This window comes from Pleuronectes platessa, chromosome 3 (assembly GCF_947347685.1).
Source record: "Pleuronectes platessa chromosome 3, fPlePla1.1, whole genome shotgun sequence".
NCBI lineage: Eukaryota > Metazoa > Chordata > Actinopteri > Pleuronectiformes > Pleuronectidae > Pleuronectes > Pleuronectes platessa.
Window position 1 is genome coordinate 8595480 of NC_070628.1, and position 21391 is coordinate 8616870.

At 44.2% G+C, this 21391-nt stretch overlaps 1 protein-coding gene across 1 annotated transcript in view; it reads left to right on the plus strand.

Annotated features, from left to right (window-relative positions):
• The window catches only part of lrba (LPS responsive beige-like anchor protein), a 175977-nt gene that overhangs the window by 69183 nt on the left and 85403 nt on the right, over positions 1-21391 (plus strand). The window contains exons 34-36 of the mRNA XM_053417628.1: positions 2312-2376; positions 4378-4486; positions 14410-14576. Coding sequence (XP_053273603.1) covers positions 2312-2376; positions 4378-4486; positions 14410-14576 — 341 coding nt within the window. The remainder of the gene's footprint in view (positions 1-2311; positions 2377-4377; positions 4487-14409; positions 14577-21391) is intronic.

Sequence of the window (21391 nt, forward strand, 5' to 3'; positions counted from 1 at the left end):
GAAAATGCCAATGGCCTCCGCGCCGTTCGTCAAACCTAATTTAGAACCAAAGCCTCTCGGAGCGATAATCTTTTTTTATTTCTGCTGAAGAAGCATTTAGTTTTATCGTTTTAAGACTCCTGCCTCCGAGGTCCTCGAGGATTTAGGGAAGAAGTCACATAAAGGAAATTTAATGTTACTGTTTTTCTGTTTTCCTCCGGAGAGCACGACTCTATTTACGGCTTCTCTTCCTGTGGCGTTTATTTGAAAATCTGGCTCGAACAGCCTGTCCCGGTCTGGACTGTCCCCACAGCCACAGGCGGACGCTCATGGTTAATGTCCTTCAGTCTGTGCCTCAACTCCAATGTCCCACAGCTACTCTCACACTTCCTCCGAAAGCCGAGCCTGAACCGCAAAAAAACCTGCGCTCCAAAAAAACGACTGCTTCCACTCTCAGGCCCGGACTTTTATTCCCTCCGTGCCGTCTTTATTTGGAACATATCGTAAACACGGTCAATGCCAATTCAGCTCTGCAGGATAAGAAGCGGTTCTGAATCGAGGTTAAGTGTTGGGCTGTTGTCTGTATGACGTGGTTACAGAGTGACGGGGTGCAGGCACTCCGTAGGAACGCTTTCTCTCGGCCCGGCGCCCTGATTGGTTTTGATGGTTCTACATACAAACGCAGCAGTTTGCGTACCGATGTGTTTAGATGTGTATTAGAAGTTCTTGTAAATTGATCTTTCCTTCCTCCGCGCAGCGCTGATATCCTCGTCCCCACGGGCTTCTAGGTTTAGGGAAAGGCCAGCTTTACATAAACACCCAGTTTCCTCTATCAGCTCAAGAGATGATGACAGCCGAGTTCAAAAAAGTTTATGCTTACACACACACACACACACACCCAGCATGCCTTTCACCTCATAGCTGTTTCAGGAGTCATTTACATAAACTTATTTAGTTGTTTTGGGCCGTTTGTTTATGTGAGAATTTCTAAAAGCTTGATTCCGATGTGTATATTGATCATATCTATCGCTCCTGAATTACTATCTTACAAAGAGTGTATCCACAAATGATAGTGGAAGCTGTATAATGTGGAATGTGCACCGAGTTTAGTCTGTGATTAATGGTTCTTCAAAAAAGTAGTTTGGTAGTTTCGACCTCTAAGGCTTTCTTCTTCTTTTTTTTTTGTGTATGTGCATAATTTCTTCATCTCCCCCGAGAGGAAGAAGGGGAAAAAGCGCCGTGAGGTTCAGACAGGCCCCATGACCTTGTTGCTTTATTATTCTTTTGACGGTTGTGTTGGAGGTGTTGAAAAATTGAACAGAACACGGGAGATGATGACCGCTGAGTTTCCCCGTCTCTCGTTGTCGCTTTTTTGGGAAAGTTGAGGATTGAAAGTGGCGCGCGGCTGCGGTCGGATTGTTTAGACTGACACCTTGAACCATAACGCTGGTCACAGGGAGGAGGAAATATCTGAATTCACTGGTGATAAATGCACCCTGGTCACGGCTCTTTCACCCCTTTCGGCTGGTTTGCCAGCTGATTGTGTTGCCTTTGCTGTCGGGATACGTTTTACAGATGATTTTTTATTTTATATTAGTGGTGTGTAGTGGCTTGAGGGAGGAAACCCATGAGGTACCAGGGTGAAGCCAAGAAAAGCTTTCTATAGGGTCTATTTGTCAACAGTTTAGAAATCTGAAAAGATTTTATTAGAGCTGTAAAATGTTTTGTTTACCTCTGCCAGAGAGGTTTTGTTTTCACCCGTCCATTGGTCGGTTTGTTTGTAAGCAAAGTAACAAACAAATAAACTGGATTTCCAGGAACTGACACAGTTTGAACATGGAGGAATGTTATAAAATACTGGTGCTGATCCGGTTCAAGGGTCAGATCCATGAATTTAACATTGTGGAATTGGATCTTTTTCTACATTATCACAGTTTTTCCGGGAAATAAATAATAGTTCTTAATTTAAAAAATCAAGGACATTTAAGGAAACTTTTATTTGTAGGTGTGAATTTGCTGCAGCCTGATTTGAGGGGACTGTGAGGCCTTGGAGGAAGTAAACACTTCAGGGTTTAGGATATTGTAATGGAGGTTTTTCACTTTCCAATTTGTAGATAAGAGATTATAAAATGATTGCCCTCTTTTGTATTTTGTAAACCATCACCCCAGCAAGTGCCTTCACATTTGCTCTAGTGGTTTTCTTGAGGATATTTACCTTTTAAAGCCGGTGAGGAGTGGATTCACAGATAAAGCCGTCATTTCACTCTGATTCCTAATGTAGCAGATTTATTTCCCAATTAATAATTGGTTTATTCTGTGTGTCTGCTTGTAGGAATGGCAGAACTCCATCCAGAAGAACGCAGGCCTCGCCTTCATCGAGCTGGTCAACGAAGGCAGGTATGTATCTCTGACCCGCTGAGTGCTTTCCTCTCCCCCTGCACCGGCACCTCTTCATTAGCTTTTCCAACCTCAACCCATCGGCCCCCTTCCAATCTCCCGATCCCTGGATCACCTCACAGCCCCTCAGGCCCTCCACGGTCCCTGAGGCCCTCGTGATGGGGTGTGTGATCAGGATCCTGGACAGCGATCAATGACTGGCGGTGCTGAGGGGCTTGGCAGCGTGAGGATTGGGGACTCTTGAGTTCAAGGCTCCATTCAATACCTGCTCATCCCAGAGGGATTTGGGAGAAGGAGCTGGGCGAGGGAGGAGGTGACAGGGGCTCTGATCGCCAGTTTCTCTGTGACACGCTGGAAATCGTCCTTGTCAGTTTGGGTCTTTCTGGTCGAGCCTGTAATCATCACTTCTGTCCTCTATTTGTCTCTTGAAAATGTATTTCAGTTATGGGGCCATTTGATCCTTCCCGTCCTTATACAGATCTCACTCCCACCAGTTTGTGATGTAGAGGGTCACATTATTGATCCTCAGCTTTTTGAGTCAGTGGAGCCTAATCCACTCTAATGCTAATGAGGCTAACGAGGTTGTTGGTGGAATTAAGGATTTGTAGTTCATCTTAATGAGGTGACTCTTATGTGACCACAAAGTCGGTGTTAAAGTGTGATTTATAGTGCAAAAAAAAACTAACAAAGACAAATCAAGACATTTTATCTATGTTCCATAAACCTCCCCCCAAAAACAATGAGAGAGAAGCGTTAAATTTAACTGGACTGAATTTAGAAATAGCTCTCAGGAAAGATTTTTACTGTAATAACACATTCTTTTATTCGTCAATTGTAAATCCAGAAATTAGAGCTGAATTTGTCATATTATTGGTTTAATGACAGAAGATTCTTCTACTTTAGCTATTTTGAAAGCTATTTATTGTTTACATAAATGTACCATATATTTATTAGTTCTAGATTCTAACTTTTAAATATGACCTGCTTCTTTTTGTAAAACGTTCAAATTGATTTTGAATCTCCGTCGGACAAAAGCCCTTTGAAGACCTCATCTCTACCGTGAGAGGATTTCTTTGAAGACCAAATGATTTATCAGTAAATACAATAACCATAGTTGCTTCCCCATGGAGATGATGTCTGTAACCTCATTTTTATTTCTCACGGAATCCAAAGTGACATCAGCTTCATAGTAAAGCCTTTTTACAGCCAATTCTCAGTCTGGTAAAAATCTGCACTTTTCAAAGTCTGTTCAATCCACATGTAGCCGACAGTTTTGAGAGCACAGCGCCGTAAAGAAGGGCACCGGCTGGGTTATTGATAGCCTGGCCTGGTGAGGGCCATGGAGGCTGCAGAGGCCCCAGCACCTCCGCTCCCCTGCTACCCTGTGCTGAAACAGCAGGCTTGGGTTACAGTCATCTCCTGACCCCTACACCCCCACCCCTCAATCAGTCCCAGCCCGGGCCCCGCAGCCCTCCTCTCTGGCCCCTGGTCTGTTATTGTTCCACTTTGCACAGTTCTGACCTTAAGGGCTGCAGAGAGGTTTTTTTCCCCCCGACCTGTACACACACACATGCACGCACACACATAACATGCGTGTTTCATCAACACTGATAAGAAGAGGTAGGAGGTAGAGAACACGTGTAGCAACATGCGCTCACATCTCCCTCCTGTCAGATGCATATCATTAAGAAATCGATTAGCACCTGCACCCCAGTTAAAGAACCTATCTGCTCTGGTTTTGTCTCTGAATTAGATTTTCTGCTCATTTTGCACGGTTCTTTTTCGGCATTTTCTGGATATTACATGGTTGTTCTCTCCGGGGGTCATCACAAGCCTTAAACAGATGTTTTGCATGTTCTGAAAATCAAGTTTCTACAATTTTTTCTTTTTAGCATCTTTCTTATATTTCCATTCTGAATCAATTTTCATCCGTGCACCGCGTTTCAGAATGTAAACAATACATGTAAATAGATGTTCAGAGTCCGTCTCCTCTCTCCTCAGACTGCTGAGTCACACCATGAAGGACCACCTGGTGCGTGTGGCTAATGAAGCTGAATTCATCCTGAGCCGACAGAGAGCTGAAGACATCCACAAGCATGCTGAGTTTGAGGTGAGCTGCTGTACAGCTGTGGACTCGCACGCACAAAAGATGGCCACTGACATGATTCCTAAGTATCTAAGCCTAAACGTTGGCGGATATGTCCCAGTACCAGTGTTTATTTGAGCTGCAAATTGTTGAGTGTGTACATTTGAATCTGCTGATGTATCATATTGGAATATTTTCACTCATCAACCCCCCAATATATTAATATAAGCAAAGTAAATTGTGTAAAGATGAGGGAATTATATTGATTTTATCTGCTCTGGCAAACTTTGAATAACAATCTGTAGCTTCAAGCTCAAATCTGTGGCTTCCCAAACTTCTTGAAAGGTGACTGAGCTTCAGGAGCAGTTGTTTCAATATGACTCCGTGGTTTGGTCTCAAAGTGTGATCTGCTGACTAGGCAATGATTTCCTGTATAAATATCAGGATCATTTCTCTGTAGAAGAGTTTTCAGCCATGTTTTTTTTTTTACACACTTTCCCATACAGATGGTTGTAGAGATATTAAAGACATTTGACACATTTCATCTTTGAGTGTAGCCTCAGAACAAGGGGATGTTATTAGACCCGAGTAATGAGTGATTGCAGCGCAGCATAATATCCGTCACATATCTCTCTCTGAAATCTTTCGCCCTGCCATGTGCAGACAGTGAAGTCCATGTGTAGCTCCGGGCTCGCTGCAGCAGGACTCCCTTGATAGAAGCGTTTAACAGTTTGATACCGAGATCCTCTGTCAGTGAATGTACCTAATGAAAACAAGGAGTCAGTGAGAGCACAGAGGAGCTGATCCAATGACTTGTCCGTCAGGTTTCAGGATCTGTCACAGCAAACCTGCAGGATAAATGTTTACTTTTCAAACACAACCCCGTGCTAATCGCGAGCACACACACTCTCTCTCTCTCTCACGCACACACACCGGAGCAGTCTGAGGCCGGCGGATCACGCTTGGCACATATATCGCTAACCAAACATTGTGTAGTGTTAATTTATCCCCGTGCCTCTCTGTGTAACTGCAGGCCCTGCCCCTGAAACATAACTTCCACCCCCCCCCCCCCCCCCCCTCCCTCTTCCCACCAGCCCTCAGCACAAACGTCGCCATTCACGTGTAGCTGCCGGGGTTCAACTCTCTCCTGACCCATGGGCACCGTTTGGCTGCCCCTTTCCCCCCCGCTCGGACTCTGCCTCGCTCCCCTCCTCTGCTTTCTAGATCTCACCAAAATAATTTCCTGTCCTGCTGAGATCCTGTCCATTATACTCCCGCAGGGGGTGTATTTTGCAAGTGACAGGAATATGGCATCCTCCCCTCTCTCCCGGCCTTCCCTCCCTCATTTCTCAGGAACCTGCCAGCACTAAAAGCTGCAGACAGACCTGAGAGGTGCTGGCCTGAAGGGCTGACTGTGTGTAACCCCACCAACTCCTAAACCCCCCCCCCCCCCCCTCGCCGGCCCCCACTTTGCAGTAAAATGTGATGCTTTTCTAAAGGTTCAAGGAAGGGTCTCTCTTACACTCGGCTAAAGCAAATTCCCTCAAGAGTGTTGAAAGTCAATCCAAACGGGGGGGGGCACAACTCGTGCACATCAAAGTTTTGTCTGAGTTGTGTTTTGCTCTCTTCCCAGCACAGGCCGCCTCTCTGTGTGATTGGCATCCTGCTCTCCTTATTACTCACTCTGCTCCAAGTGTCAATCATTCACACTGCATCATCCTACATGAGCTGACCTTATCGTTATCGACACAGAGCCGGAGTATGATTTAGTTCCACTCTAGGGGTTTTTATTTTTCCCTGCTCCACGTCCACTTAATGAAAAAAGAGTAACAGTATTAATGCTGTTGTAAAAGTTAATGTGCAGAGAGTCAGGGCAGGCAGATGTTTTCATCTGACACAGAGCAACATAAGGAAAAGCAGCTTAGTGTGTGTGTGTGTCCTGAGACAGACGGACGGACGGAGGGACTTGGCAGCCAGTCTGCACACGACAGCCTCAAATGGTCCCGCTCCACCTCGGCCTCCTGCCGTGGCCACGGGCCACATGCACTCTCTAACCATGTCCCCATCCCTTCTGCTTTTCTCAAACTCCCTGGCATCCGCCTGTATTTCCTCTCCTGGAGTACAGTAGATTGAGTCAGCTCACCCCAAGAGATTCTCCCAAATTCTGCAAACCTAGCAGCTTCTTCTTGTCGTAGCTTTTGTCTAATCTCTTTTTCTTCTCGTCCGTCCTTCTGGACAAATGTTCTGTGCAATTATAATGTCCTGATAAGATTTGTTGGACATAGAAATAAGCTACTGAGCTGAATTTATATCTATTTTTACATAAACCTTCGATAAGTGCACAGTTAAAATTAGATGAATAGCCTCTGATGCATGCTGGGTAAGAGAGTTCTAACAACAGGGACATTAATCTGCTATTGAATTATTTACAAGCTACATTCATATTAATGATATATATGAATGTTTATATAAAATATTATCTTTATCATTAAGACCCTGGTTATGTTTATATGGACACTGATCTGATCACCTAAACCTGCACATACTCGGAATGTTGAGTCATAATTGGACGATTCTCTGTAACATGTGATCAGGAATATGAATGGAATATTCTATTCGCAATCCATAGAAACGTCATGATTGTAATAATGACAGAATAAGGTCAATATTGCTGTCCATGTAAACTTAGTGGAATAGGGCCGGACTTCCTGTTTCCAAATGAAGCAGCACTATCTCCAACATGAACTATCACTCAATCGAGGGCAGACATGCACCGAATGGAAACCTATAACTTTCCAATGTTTTTGTCTTTTTATTTGAAACCCTTCTCTTTGTTCGTGGTCCTGCAGACGTCCTTAATCAGATACCCAGCAGAGCACGTCCCAAACTATGTTTCACAATTGAATTCCCCTCCTAAATGCAGTTATTCCTCGGTGACCTCTGGGAAGAAGTGAACCCCTGATAAGTCCTGCTCTGATATTGCTGTATTGATTTTTTTGCCTCCATACAAGCTCGGCCTGAGCCTGCTGGAGCCGACGGTTTCATTTTGCACTGCCACAATAAAAATAACAGGCCAATGAAACATCCCCCCTGAGGGTAGGGGGGGTGGAGGGTTTTCAAAATAATTCTCAGTTATGTCCCAGTTTTTTAAAGCCTTGTTCCTCTGTATTGTGTTGTGGTGACACTATAGGTGGGTTATTGTTTTGTGAGTCCTAGAAAATGACTCCTGTTGGTTGTCGTTGTGTTGTGTTTGTCTTCCTTCACGATATTTTCCTGCACATGATACGTTTTCTTTTTTGTAAAACAGCAAATCTCCAAAGAAGGCCCAATAATGAGAATAATTTAACGCCTAAGAACATATTTATGTTTGCACTTTGTCAGAGCTCATATCCCCGAGAAGGCATTGATAGAGGACTCTTTTGATTTAGATACCAGTTTGCCTCAGAGACGCAACATATGCTCTCTCTCTCTCTCTCTCACTGTCTGTCTCCCTTTCTCGCTCACACTCTCGCCGGGCTCTCCACGGGACAGAATTGAGTTATCTCTGGCCCGGAGAGTAAGTTATTACAGTGGGCGCAGGGTGAAACAGAGATGAAGATAACTAGGGGGAAATCCAATTACCTTTTAGGGTTCTCTATCTAATAGGATCCTTAATGTGAAGGAGATCTGCAGATCGGATGCTGCTGCCCAGCACAGCAAATGATGGACTCTGATATCTTCCAGAGGAGCCGGAAGAAGAGGGAGCCCGAGAGATAGAAAGGAGGGGAGAGAAATCGAACTCCCTCTTTTTATGGGGGTGTTCATTAGGGATGAAATGTGGTGGGCTCAGGGCCACAAGGGCAGATAAGAAGGTCCAGATAGGGAAGAGTGAGCAAGACCCAAGTCATTTCTATTCTTTCTTTTTTTTTATACACCCCCTTGATTCATCCCCGTGCTGTTATAAGGAGTAATTGAATTGACTGTCTGAGAGATTCTGTGAAAGCCAGACGACAGCGGCTAATTAGTGCTCGGCGTCATTGTCTTCCCTCTGCTCGGCTTGTAAAACGATCCGGCCCCCCCCCCCCCACGTTAATGACATTAACATTGAGCCGATGCTCATTGTGTTCCATTATCATCACACTGTTCTCTGGAAGCTGCAGCACAGACCGATCTTACAGAGCCGAGCATCACAGAAAGAGTCTGGAGGTTCTGTCGCAGCTGAGTTCTGAGATTTAAATACACGTTTTACTACCTGGTGGATAAGTTCACTTATTGCTGGAGCCCAGCTGATTTACTGGTTGGCTGATAGGAGGCTTTCACATAGACTGTAATTAAAAAATTGTTGTAGACTCCGGGAAGGGAAACTGAAGCCAATGCGGAAATGCCCAAAACCTTTATTGTGCCATAAGAGCAGCAGAGGGCGGCTCCACAGGTTTACGGGAAAATGACCCTAATTCTCACTTGGTTTATAACGTCAGTAAATACTTTGCGAAGTATTTTATGGTCTCGATTACTAGTTTCAATTCTTTCTCATGTTCATTTTGTTAAATATGGTTCCGTTTAGAGTCAAATAAAAGATGCACCATGATATGCATTGGGGCATAGATACAAGATGATTGACAGCTAGTACTGTCCAATGGTGTCGCAGGTGTAGGTGAGCTTGCAGTGTCCTCATCAACCAACAGGTGGCGTCGTGGTGGGCTGCCTCTTGGCCTTTCACAGAGAGTAGCAGCGTCAATGTTTTGTCTGATATGAAAACTTCTATTTTAACAAATAAGCAATGCAGGATAGGTGTGTCTATATGTATATTTTCATCATTTACAATTCAACATATTTGTGTTTGTGTTTTCTTTTTTGTCGGGCTCTACGTATTACACCAAAACCTCTTTTATACATTTTACTTGAACCAGAAGCAACTTGACAAGGTCACTCAAACACACGTATGGGAGAACCAGGGTATCACAGCTCCCCTGGATATTTAAACCTTCCTGACACTGAGTGACGGCTGCCACCCGCTGTAACTCGCTGTCATGTAGTTGTCCTAACTGTAATGTAGTTTGTCAGCAGAGCAGAATGCCCAGGCCTCTCCTTGTGGTCAAATCTGTTGAAAAAGATGGAGAAGGTGTTTACATCTGTGGCACAACCATCAGAATGGGGCTGCGTTTTCGAGAGATTTCACATCAGTCCTGGGAGGAAAAACGTGTTTCGCTTTTTCATTCTGTCCATTCTTGAGAGATGCTTATTTTTGGATTGTACAAAATGGATTGTTTCATTCAAGACATGAGGAGGAAGAAAAAGGGAGAAGTGGGGTACAAGAGGATGGTTGGTGAAGAGTAGGCTCAGTCCCGGCGTCTTGTCGGCGTAATGAAGTCCCCAGGTACCTCCTCTGCAGCTCCCATCATAATGTGTGAGCAGCTAACCCCCGATATGACTTTACCTCTTTGTTTCAGTCTGACACCAGCTCTCTAGTCACCAGGCAAACATTCTCTTTATTTCCTTTTGAGCAGGTGAGGGTGAGCTCACCATTCTGAATAACAGTTTCCATTTGACCAATATTTTCACACATGAATGTTGCTTCCTGCACATTTTATTTTGAAAATCAAGCCTGGTGCCATCCCTCCACCACCTATTCAGAATTTCAGGCCAACAGCAGATCCAGGCTACATGTATTTGTCATCTGGTGGCCTCCTCCTTTCATTTGACTATTTTTCACCTCCGGCCGACATGTATGATTTTTCACGTGACATGACCTTGAGGCCGAGCCGGAGTCATCGTGCAAAGGTGGCAGCGCCGCAGACTGATGTTGTGAGAGGAGGACGCACTTCTGCAGGGACCAGAGGCTTCTGGGTAGTGGAGATGAAAGAGGCTGCCAGACGAGCATGGTGACCAGTCCATTAAAGATCAGCCACCGAGGGGAGGAGGAGGAGGAGGAGGAGGAGGAGAGAGATACTTTGATAAGTGTTGCGCCTGCGTTAACCTTGATGGCCGCTCGCCCCGGGCTGGTGCCAGCAGCAGGGATCTGTTTCCACTGGATCTGATTTTTCTTCTTTTTTTTTTTACTCTGGCGCTCGGGGAAAAAAAAAATCAATACTTGGGAGCACGGCATGACAGGGGCATCATTTCAGAATTGAAGTGGCTGTCAGGCATTGTCATTTGGTGACTTTTGTTCGCCATTGTACTTTTAAGGCCTCATTTTTCTCTCCCTCCTCTTCCTTTCTCTCGTTTCTTCCCCGGCCCATTGTCTGAATTCCCCTGGTGACATTTTATGTTGCAATTTGAAAACTCGAGGGCAAGAGATCAAGTGCAAGAGAATCTCTTTGAAACCAATTGGCGGACTGGTTTCGGCATCTACTTTTGTTTGGTAACCCCCCCCCCCCCATCCCTCCTTTCTCATTTCATCCTCTTGTCTCCCAAGACCTCCAGTGGGTTCCAGGAGGAATTTATCTGTAGTGTATTTGCATTCTCTGAAACCAGACAAGGACGAGCCTGATGTCTCGCCTTCCGCTGGACAGTTTTTCTGCCCGTCTGTGAATGAAAGCCTCTGGGAGCGCTTGTCGACGGATGTAAGGAATTGGAGATTCTCGCAGAGCGATGGCCCAGCCCTGGGAGAGTGTGCAGCCCCGATGTGCCACCAGTGTCAAGAGATTGCAAATGAAGCACTTTAATAACGTCTCTGCCGGGGTTCTGTTTTTCCCTCTTGTTCTGCGACAGAACTGTGAGACCCTGGTTTTGTCAGGCGGCTCGTTGAAGGCTCGCTGTGGAGCGGCAACACCACGAGACCTTTCTCTGTCACTCTAATTGATAAACATAGGGCTGATATCGGGTAATGAGCCTCCATTCTCCAGCCTATTATACTGGTTAACCCTCTCAACCCACTGAGGGGAGAGGAGGAGGAGGAGGGGGAGCCAAGGCATCATCTGACAACAACTACAGCATTTAGATAAGGCTGACACTGGTACAACACCCCCACTGTACAACTCTCCCCCCCCCCCCCCCCCCCCCCCCCCCCTCGTTCCCCCTGCTCATTATTTGTGGAATCAGCATCACACAAACACCCGCGACCTGCAGCGATAACCACACATTTTAACAGCAGGAAGATTGTGTGTGTGCCATTTTCTAAATAACATCCAGTGGATTAAAATGCATCTTTTTCCAGGCTGCGTCTCTGTCCATGTGCCATTATGTGATTTTGTAGAAATGCTGCCCCCACAACCAAGGTTACCACTCCCCCCCCCTTTCTCGCTCCTCTCTTGAACGTCCCCCCTTTCCCTCTCCAAACTCCAGGCGCCCATCCATATTTATTTATTTGAACTGTGGATGAATTGTGGGAGACACGGCTCAGTGTAATTGACTCGATTAATGCCAGCCATTATCATTTCGTCCTCACCGAGCTGTCTCCGCCGGCAGGCCGGGCACCCACGCCGGCCGACCCTGTCAGCCAGGCCTTGTAATGGAAGGTGCTGCCCATGATTACAGTGTCGCAAGTCATAAAGGTCTCACTTGCCAGCGAGCTGTGCCCTGGTGGCTGTCTAGGCAGGAAGCTAACGGAGCATAGTCTGCAGCCCCCCCCCCCATCCCCCCGCCCCCCCGCCCCCTCAGCTGCTTTCTTTTAACTTGCTAAATGGAAATGCTTATATCTGATCTTGTCTTTTTATGCTTGTTTTCTTGTCAGAATACCCACGCTGACTGCTTCGGTCACTCCAAAGGAGGCGTGTTCCAAAATTTGCAGAAGGGGAACATATAGTTTTTAATTGACTTCTTATGTTTCCTCGACATTCTTCGAAAAAAGGAATGAAAGAACAGTTTGTTTGAAAATAGTAGAAATGACCCCTTTCTTTTCTTTCTACTTTCTGTCCTTTATCCTGTCAGTGGACCTGGATGCAGGACGGTGCCAAGCGAGGGGGAGATTAAGTTATTCGCTTTAACCTCCATAATAACATAACATAATAAGTCTCTTCATAATGCCGGTGCATTTTCTCTGACTTCACATCAACGGAATGACCCCCAGAATTAACAGTGACTTGTCTTTTCCACTTACCAGCGAACGCAGCCGTGGGTTTTAATGGCTCTGCTCATGGGTTCGGCTTCTTTGGTTGTTGTTTTAGGGGAGAGTCCGTGAATTTGGCCTTTTCTCCTGCAGTCGACTTTGGCTTTGGATATGAGAAAAGCCCATTACAGCATGGAGGGTTTGGGTGTTTGGGCAGCCTCAGCACACAGGTGATGAAGTGTTTGTTTATGGTTATGAGTGTGAACCCAGCACTGTTGATTAGTCCTGCAGACTTTACATGTCTCAGACAGGGGCGGATGGAAATGGAGTCTATAGAGGCCGGTTACTTCTACCTGCATTTATTTTAAGAAAATGAAGAAATTCTCATATTTAATGAATACAATTTTTTTTTTTTCAGCTGTAACAGGTTAATATTGTTTTCTGTTTATCTGTAAATTATTCCTAGGATGTCGTTATCAAACCTTAAGGACAACGAAATGTAGCTGAGGCTTGATATTTTACAGCTTAACCATAAACCGATTCTAGATAACCATTAATAGAAAGAAAACACAAACACAACCAAATATAAAGAACTTGACTTAAGAAAATAAACATTTTGTTTTTACACTAAATGCAAACACACATCTTTTCTGCATAGTTTATTATTGAAAATACAAGTTTTCATATAGGCACATATTAGCAAACAAAAACCCAAATACCACTGTGCCAATGTTTTCAACCAATCAATGGTTTGCTTTAATTTACTTAATAATTTACTGCTTTAATTTAACAACTAAATGTAGTTTTGGACTTTAGATGTTGTGCTCTGAGTCAATTCCTTTGGTCCGGCTTTCCTCTACATCCCATTGCTGCTTCCCTATACCTTCACTGATCAAGATGAATGGGCATGCAACACACACACACACACACACAACCACACGCACATCAAAGAAAAGGCTTCTTGTGTTTAAAAGCTGAAACATTTACCCAGCAATCCCTCTTCCCATACTTTGCCGTTCTCCCGGGTCACCGTGATGGAAGGTCAAGGCCCAATTTAATGCCACACAAAGAGACACAGATTGATAATTAAGGCCCAGCAGGCTGCAGAGAAGCCCCTCTAATGTGATTTATACCTATCGATTTTCTGTCAGATATGAAATGTTGCTGTTCAAATTGAAGAGGAGGACCCATTAGAAAGAGCTTTACTGGCAACTTTGGGAAAACCGGTTGCATTTGTTCCGCCATGCATCTGGGTTAATGGTTAATGTGCGACTGGTGTAGCGATGGGCTAGTTTAAGGTAATTTGATAAGGACAGTAATCCGCAACCAGTGCAGCATTAACAACTGAATATGTTTCCATTCTAAAAACGTTTTTTCACCATGGTAAACGTCATGATCTGAATGTCACAGCCCGTGTATTTTTCTTCCTGTGTCCCATTCCTTAAGTTCACCTTCAATAAGTAGTTCACTTTGAAACAGTTCAAGACTGCTGCTTGGCTCTGGAGCTGAAATTGGTTCTGAAATCAAGTTTGGAAATCCAAACACTGGTTCAAATTATAGCCGCTCTTTTCAGAAAGGTGTTTTACTTTCGCCACCGCTGCCGAGTTCAAAGGGCCGTGGCGATAACAAATTCCGACAGAGAGAAATGTCCCTCCCTGTGCATTGTGGGTATCGTGTTATTTGGTGCGCCGGAGGGCATTAGTAAACACGTGTCCACTGTTATTAATCAACATGACAAGAGGACAGAAATTACCCCTATGCTTTTCATTTGGTTCTACTCAGAGTAGAGTTTCTATAGGTGAAAACAATGTGGTCTAGCATCTGTATTGTTTCTTCTCATAGAATATTTTTGACGACATATATATATATATATGTTACTTGCAAGACACTTCAATATTCAAACGTTGCATATTTCAGTTTCCTGTCACATGTTTTGATAGTATTTTGTATTTGTACTCATCTGTGATACCTTCACTTGCAGTCCAACTGTGCTCAGTACGCAGCCGAGAAGCGAGATGAGGAGAAGATGTGTGACCACCTGATCCGGGCGGCCAAGTACCGCGACCACGTGACGGCCACGCAGCTCATCCAGAAGATAGTCAACATCCTGACTGACAAGCACGGAGCCTGGGGAAACTCTTCCATCAGGTAAAACAAAAGCTGCTTCTGAAAACAACCTGGTAGAATATTTTAGAATAATGAGAGATCGTGTTACTGGAATGAAGCACCAGCCTTTAACCCAGAGGATGCACCTGTTTTGGTTCTGTTCTCTTCCTCCCTGTTTATAAGATGTAATTTTTCTCCGCCTTGCGAATCATTCAAAAAGTGTAATGGTTTTAATCTCATCGTAATCGTCCTCGTCCCCCAATACTCATGACTTTGATTAAATTGGATTTTCAAAGGTGAAAATGTCAGCTGTGGGCTGCTGGATGATGCATTGACTTGGGAGGGAGATGAAAGCCATTTAAACAGCTCCGCTCCCATTAAGATCAGAGGGAACCTTATCCTCCGTGTTTGTTTCGCCAAACAGGCAGCAGAATCCAGCGCAGCTATTCCCTAATGATGGCTGTTTGTGCAGGTAGTGTGTAACAGTGAGCCGGAGACGGCCGCTGGCTCGTGCTTGTTAGACTGCAGCAACTCTCCAGAGAGCCGTCTGGCGAGGGTTAGTTTGCTATTGGATCAGGAGCCTATCTTTGGCTGCCTTTGTTTTCCTTCTCTTTTCAGAACGTGCTGTATGATTTGTCATATTTTTCGTTTCCTTGATCCCATCTCTCCCTCTCCCTCTCCTCCCCTCCATCTCTTTCTTTCTATTAGTCTCCATGTGTACTCACACGAGGCTCTTCTATTTACTATGGAGATTGTGTTCTCCGAGCTCGTGCCAGAAAAAGTCCCCCCCATTACCGTTCTTCTATGCTGTTGTGCTATTGATGGTTTTCCTAATGGTTGCCGATGGGCTCAGGGAGCCATTGGCACTGGGCCTTGGAGTGCAGAGCTCTTTTAATAAATCACAATCAGTCCTGTGCCATTACATCAATATTTTTGGTCAATTACTGTGAAGGTCAGGTGGTGCAGCTTCGCACCAGAGCCCGTGGTCTGTGGGCATAAGAGAAACATCTGCTGCTGCAAAAAACAGAAAAAGGAAAAGACGAACACAGGAAATAGAAACACACCTGCATACCTGCAGGCGTCCTAATGCAAGAGCTGTGCTTTTCCTAATTCCACTCATACACACAAAGCGTGTGGTGCAGCCACACTGATACCAGTAGATAAGAACAGCAAGGGAAAGAATGGACACACGATGAAACCCACAACCCTTTTTTCCCAAGCTGTGAGAATGAAATCCAGGAGCTCAAAGACAAGACACGGCTTCAATTACGACCTTTTGTTGCTCGGGTGTAAAAAAATCTCAAGCCTGCCTGCTCACGTGCCATAAAAACGTATTCCCCGAAGTTTCCTTTCAATAAAGAGTCTGAAAATGAAAATATTATTTTCTCGCGAGCGGATGGGAATTGTTGTTTCCTCACGGCAGGCGTCTAATATCTTCTGACACAGTGTGACCTGCCTGAATGCAATTTGTGTCTTAATATCCAGCTTACAGCGGCCCTGGCCTCCGGAGGAAAGAGGTGTGAGGTGATTTTCCCTTTTCCATTCCTTGGCTTTGTCTTTTCTTTTTTTTTCTCGCTCTACCTCTCTTTGCCTTTGTCTTCATCAATATACGCAATTTCTTTTTTTTTCGTCCCCCCCTCACTCCTTCCCCTTTTTGCCGTTCTTCTTTTCACTACTTCAGCTGTAACACTGAACGTCCAGGGAGGATTCCCTCCACCAGACAAAGGCAGTATCAATCTGTCATCTAGTGTCAAGGCACAGACAGATCCACAGACGGATAGATGGGGCGACTACCTGTCCGTCCGTCCCTGTCCCGGTCCCGGTGCCTGGAGACTCAGGTGTACAACATGCCAGCCGGCTGTCTTCTTAAGTGGGACGGGGGAAGAAAAGTAAATGAACAGGTAGCAGGACGGCCACAATTGAAACAACTGGCAGATGTCATCTTTTTTTTTACCTCTCGCAAACCCCCCCCCCCCCCCCCCCCCCCCCCCCTTCCCCTTTGAGCTCGGGTCCACTGAGCATCCAGACTGCTGCGGTGTTTATTTGGGTCAGGAATCATCTCTCATGTATATGACACCTACAGACACAGTCGACGGACAGAGAGAGGAGATGAGGGCAGATGATGGAGAACACCAGCTCTCTGGGGACAAGCACTACTCTCCTCTCTCTCTCTCTCGCTCTCTCTCCCCCGCACCCTCTTTCTCTTATACCTTTCTCTTTATTGCATTCTAATAGGCTGACTAATGTACCATGGAAATTCACTCTGGATGCAGGAAGCAGGGAAAGTAGAGGGAAGGTGACTGCAGCTGCAGAGGGGGCTGGAGTGGGATGTAGAGGCAGAGTGCAGAGCTGTTGTTGAGGATCTTCTGGTGCAGGCAAACAGAAGCACTGCTCAAGACGTGGAGGTTTAGCTACTCCCCGGCATCTCTTACTTGTCCTCTTCTTTTCCTTTAAAGCGGCACCAGCATCCTTTTCTTTTTAATTCCCAGTTTGCTGGAACAATCCTCACCTACAGCTAGTTCCCCCCCCCGCCCCCGCCCCCCCCCTCCCAAAACACACACACCCCGAGCAGCGAGTCCTCTCCCTCCGCTCCTCCTTTCTCATATAAGCAACTCATTTTCTGCAGCACCACTGCTCTAATGGACGCCCTTAGGCTAGAGGCTTCCCAGCCAAGGGACATCCATCTTTTGGCACGTCAGCCTCCCGCCCGGCAAAAGATCTTTGTGATGTGCACTCCAATTTTTCTTCAGTAAATCAAATCTTCCTTCCTTCAGAAAGACGAATGCTTCAGGGGTTGGAGCGTTATAGAGAAAATCAATGCCGGCAAAATTGAAACAGTATGCCCCTGTATTGATCGGCCTTGTGAGATCGAGAAGGAACAGCTTTGTAACTGTTCCTCGGGACAGTTAGCTGACCTGTAATGGACAAACTATTGATATTAGCATTACTATTTTATCTTGTGCTATGTCATTTCTCCGGCGCAGCATTGAGGGGAAGAAGCCGAGGCAGAACGTTCACAGTTACTCCCAGAGAAAGGATTTTTCTCTCTCGTCCACTAACGATACGACAGAGGACATTTTAACTGAGTCTCTGCAAAATACTTAGAACGGTTTTGTCTCATTTATCTTATCGATGAAATTTTCTGTAAAGATTTATATTAGAAATGCAGCATACTATGTAATACATAAACAAAGAAGTTCAGAGGAATATGTAATATGAATTGTCCAGATCTTTTTCTTTTTGTCTTACACTACAGACAACCTCAGCCGTTCTTTAGTGATACAACTATTATTATTGTTGTTTTCATTATCACTTGATCTTTTAAATATTTTATTTGGTTTATCCTTTTTGCTTAAAACGATATGACAACGTCCAACATGTATATTTATCTTTAAAATGATACAAACCAGTGAAAAGAAGCAAATCCTTACATTTCAAATCCTAGAAATAGTGGATGTTTGAAATTTAGCTTAAAAATTACTCCAAAAATTTAATAATTTCGAGAATTGTTTATAGCTTCATTTGATTGACTAATATATTGATTGTTCAATTCTACTGAATTAGCATCGGATGCATAACTTAAGAAAGCATAGGAATTGGAATACTTAATATGTATATTTTGTATTAGCTTCGAATATCACTGATAAGAATATGTAAGAGAAATTAAATTATCTGAATTATTACTAGGTTCATCATTTCAAATAAGAAATCGCGTTATAACACTGTATGAAGATATTTAATTTAAGGAGATACAAAGGAAAATCTTCTGCTGTGGCTTCAAATGTTACGTTTTTCAAAATAAAAGGCTGTTCTATATAAACTAAAATTATAATTAAATTGCGGATTAAAAACATCTGTATTTTAGATTCTGTTTTCGCTTAAATCAAGTCTCAGAATCTCGGCCTAATCAGGACGATGTGGGTGTGGTGTGTCCAGTATTATTGACAGTGGCATCTCCGTGGCAACACAAACAAGCAACTCCGCCACTGTCGTCACCAATAACGCTCAATCCTGATTGGTCAACCAGAAATATGTGACATCACCTCTTTCCATCTTCGCTGCTCCAGCTTGAAATGACAGAGAGAGGGACCAGGGACAGAAATACGAATCTGTGAGAAATAACAAAAACAGATTTAATAATAATAATGTTATAATATTCTGTCCTGACGGGCCTTGTTAGTTCTCTCCCTCACGTTGAGCCTCCTCTTCTGGATACCAACTGTACCGCTTCCAAGTTATCAATTAATAACGCCGTGATCGCACCCGGCTCTCGGCAGCGAGGACATTTATGTTCACACAGTATTTTCCTTAAATAAATGATTGCATGAGAAGCTGTGGCGGCCCTGAATTATCTCCCCCCGTGTTCCTCCCATTCCAGACTTAAATCACAATTATGATACATAATACTGAACGTAATGCATGTGTTAAAGCGGAGGTCTGCACAGTGTCCGCCCGGCCTCGCGTGTGTGCTTTATGGACACCCTGTACATTATGGTGCTCTGCAGTCAGGGCTGAAAAAGGAAATGGGACCGCGGCACGTCAGGGGAGATTATAACCATAGGAAACAAGAAGGTAACTGTTTAGAGTACACTGGCTCTCGGAAATGCTCGGCACGAGAGCGGCAGGAAGACAGACGAGAAGAAGAGGGCGACAGATGGGACGGGGATTTGTTACTGACGCATCAGAAGTCGAGATGGAGACAAAGACAAGACGAGGACATTTGTCCTCCCGACATCCTTTCGTCTAGCTGCAGTATTCTGTATACGGAGCCCTGCTCATGAGTGATTATGAGAGTCACTGTGTAGAAAGTTGAGTGTGTCTTGTTTGCCGGATGGAAAACTCTGCAGCTGCGGACTTATCTGACCATCACATTGGCTTTATTGTGTTTGGAGATACAATAAACACTGTAGAGCCCCAGTCTCCCCTGATGCTGATTCGTTAACAAGATTTCTCAGTTGTCATTCCACATTTTTACAGAGCAATTCAACATTAATCTTTAGGGATTGACTAATGCTTCGGGTTTGAAGACCATGATTTATTAAAATGTTACAATTTAAATGCAGCTACACAGGATGATCATTGAAATGAGCCCTTCTTTACATTGACCATCATTTTTTTTCTTTTTTTTGACTGGTAATGGATTTTAGTTTGCTTATAAATACCCTCAGTCTAAACACAAACACGGGCCGATGCACTGAGCAGTGGCAGCTGTAGCCGTGCGCTGCTCCCGTCTCATCTCGGGCAGAGACAGTTGTTTCCTTTAGGTCCACGTTCTGACTACTTAAAAACCAATTAGCTGGGACCCCCGACTGGTCGTCATCCATCCGCCTTGATACTGTCCTAAACACAGAGCATAAACACGGCGTGCGAGGAAACCGGAGCCTGCGTTCGGTTCCACTCGTCCTCTGTAAACGAGACTCTCAGTATCGAGCGGGGATCTGCAGCACCGAGGCCCTTAAACGGGTTTAACGTGAAACCCTCCACCTCATTAATCAGAACCAGTGACATGTGTCTGGGACTGAAAAGTTGTGCCTGGGACCAAAAGGATGTTCCTAAAATCTCTGGGGAGACGGGTTCCAGGTTGACAGACGTGCGTTCCATCAGTTCCATAAAACACTGTGGCCCTACCGTGCAGCCGCTCATGGATATGAATAAGAATATAGCCCTAATGAAAACATTTACCTCCACTGTATATACAGTACAGTGGCTGGGGCTGTAACGAACAGTAACAACGTGTCATGGTGAAACATATTAACAGCTGATGATGTCCATATGTTAGCGTGGCTAAGTGTTGCCGTGTAGACCCAGACTGTGCTGCAGAATCACACTGAGTGAATCCGTCAGGATGAGAGAGTGTTAAAGAGAAAACTAGTCTTGACTTAGATAGTGGAAATTATATATTATTTTCAGTTTGCCAGCCCTGTGAGATGAGCTCAAGTGCCCTTTTACTGAAACCACCTTTCATCTTCCAGATATGTTCATTTAATCCTGTCAAAGGCAAAGTGTTGCTCTTGGAATTATTTTACTATTATCGTTGGTTTTCAGTAAATCTGGGGATGGTGATATCTCAACCAACCTTTGACCCACTTCTCTCACCACGAGTTGCGTTCTATGCAGTCAGTCTATAGAAGGGATTACTAAATCTATTATTGTGATATTAAATATACTAAAGAACAGACTACTACCCTTTTTTCATCCTACACTCAAATGTTTGATTATCATTTTTAACTGAATAATGAGTTAGATATTTTTTGAAGTAAGCGGATTTTAGGGCTGGGCATTAAAACAATATCAGAATCAGAATCCTTTTTATTGCCATGTATATTTGCACATACAGGAAATTGCCTTGGTATGGTTGGTGCACTGTACAAACAACAATATACAAACAACAATTTAAAAACAACAATATAAAAACAAAAACAATATTGAGCAACAATATATCAATAATTATCTTAATTAATAATATTTTTCGTCAATACTAATATGCCAACAAATATGGCTTTTGCATTTTACAAGCACAGTGAGGAGGTATCACTACTTCAGTTTTGTAAAATGTTTTGTTTTATTGTCTGCCCCCCTAAAAAGATTAAAACTTCACTCACGCAAAAATCTGTTTGTAAACTTAAAAGAAATGATAATGTTACCTTTATCAACAATTATTATCAACTTGGATTGATAAATGATTGCCTAATAGGATTTCTGGCCATATTCCTCAGCTCCTAGACAACCCTCCCTGTACACCTTGGCAACTGCTAAATTACCTTTAGAGGTACGAGTACCCCCAGTTGGGATTATGGGTAAAGTATAGTTGTTGCTATAGTGGTCACCTGAACTGGAGATAAGAAAGGACGAGAGAT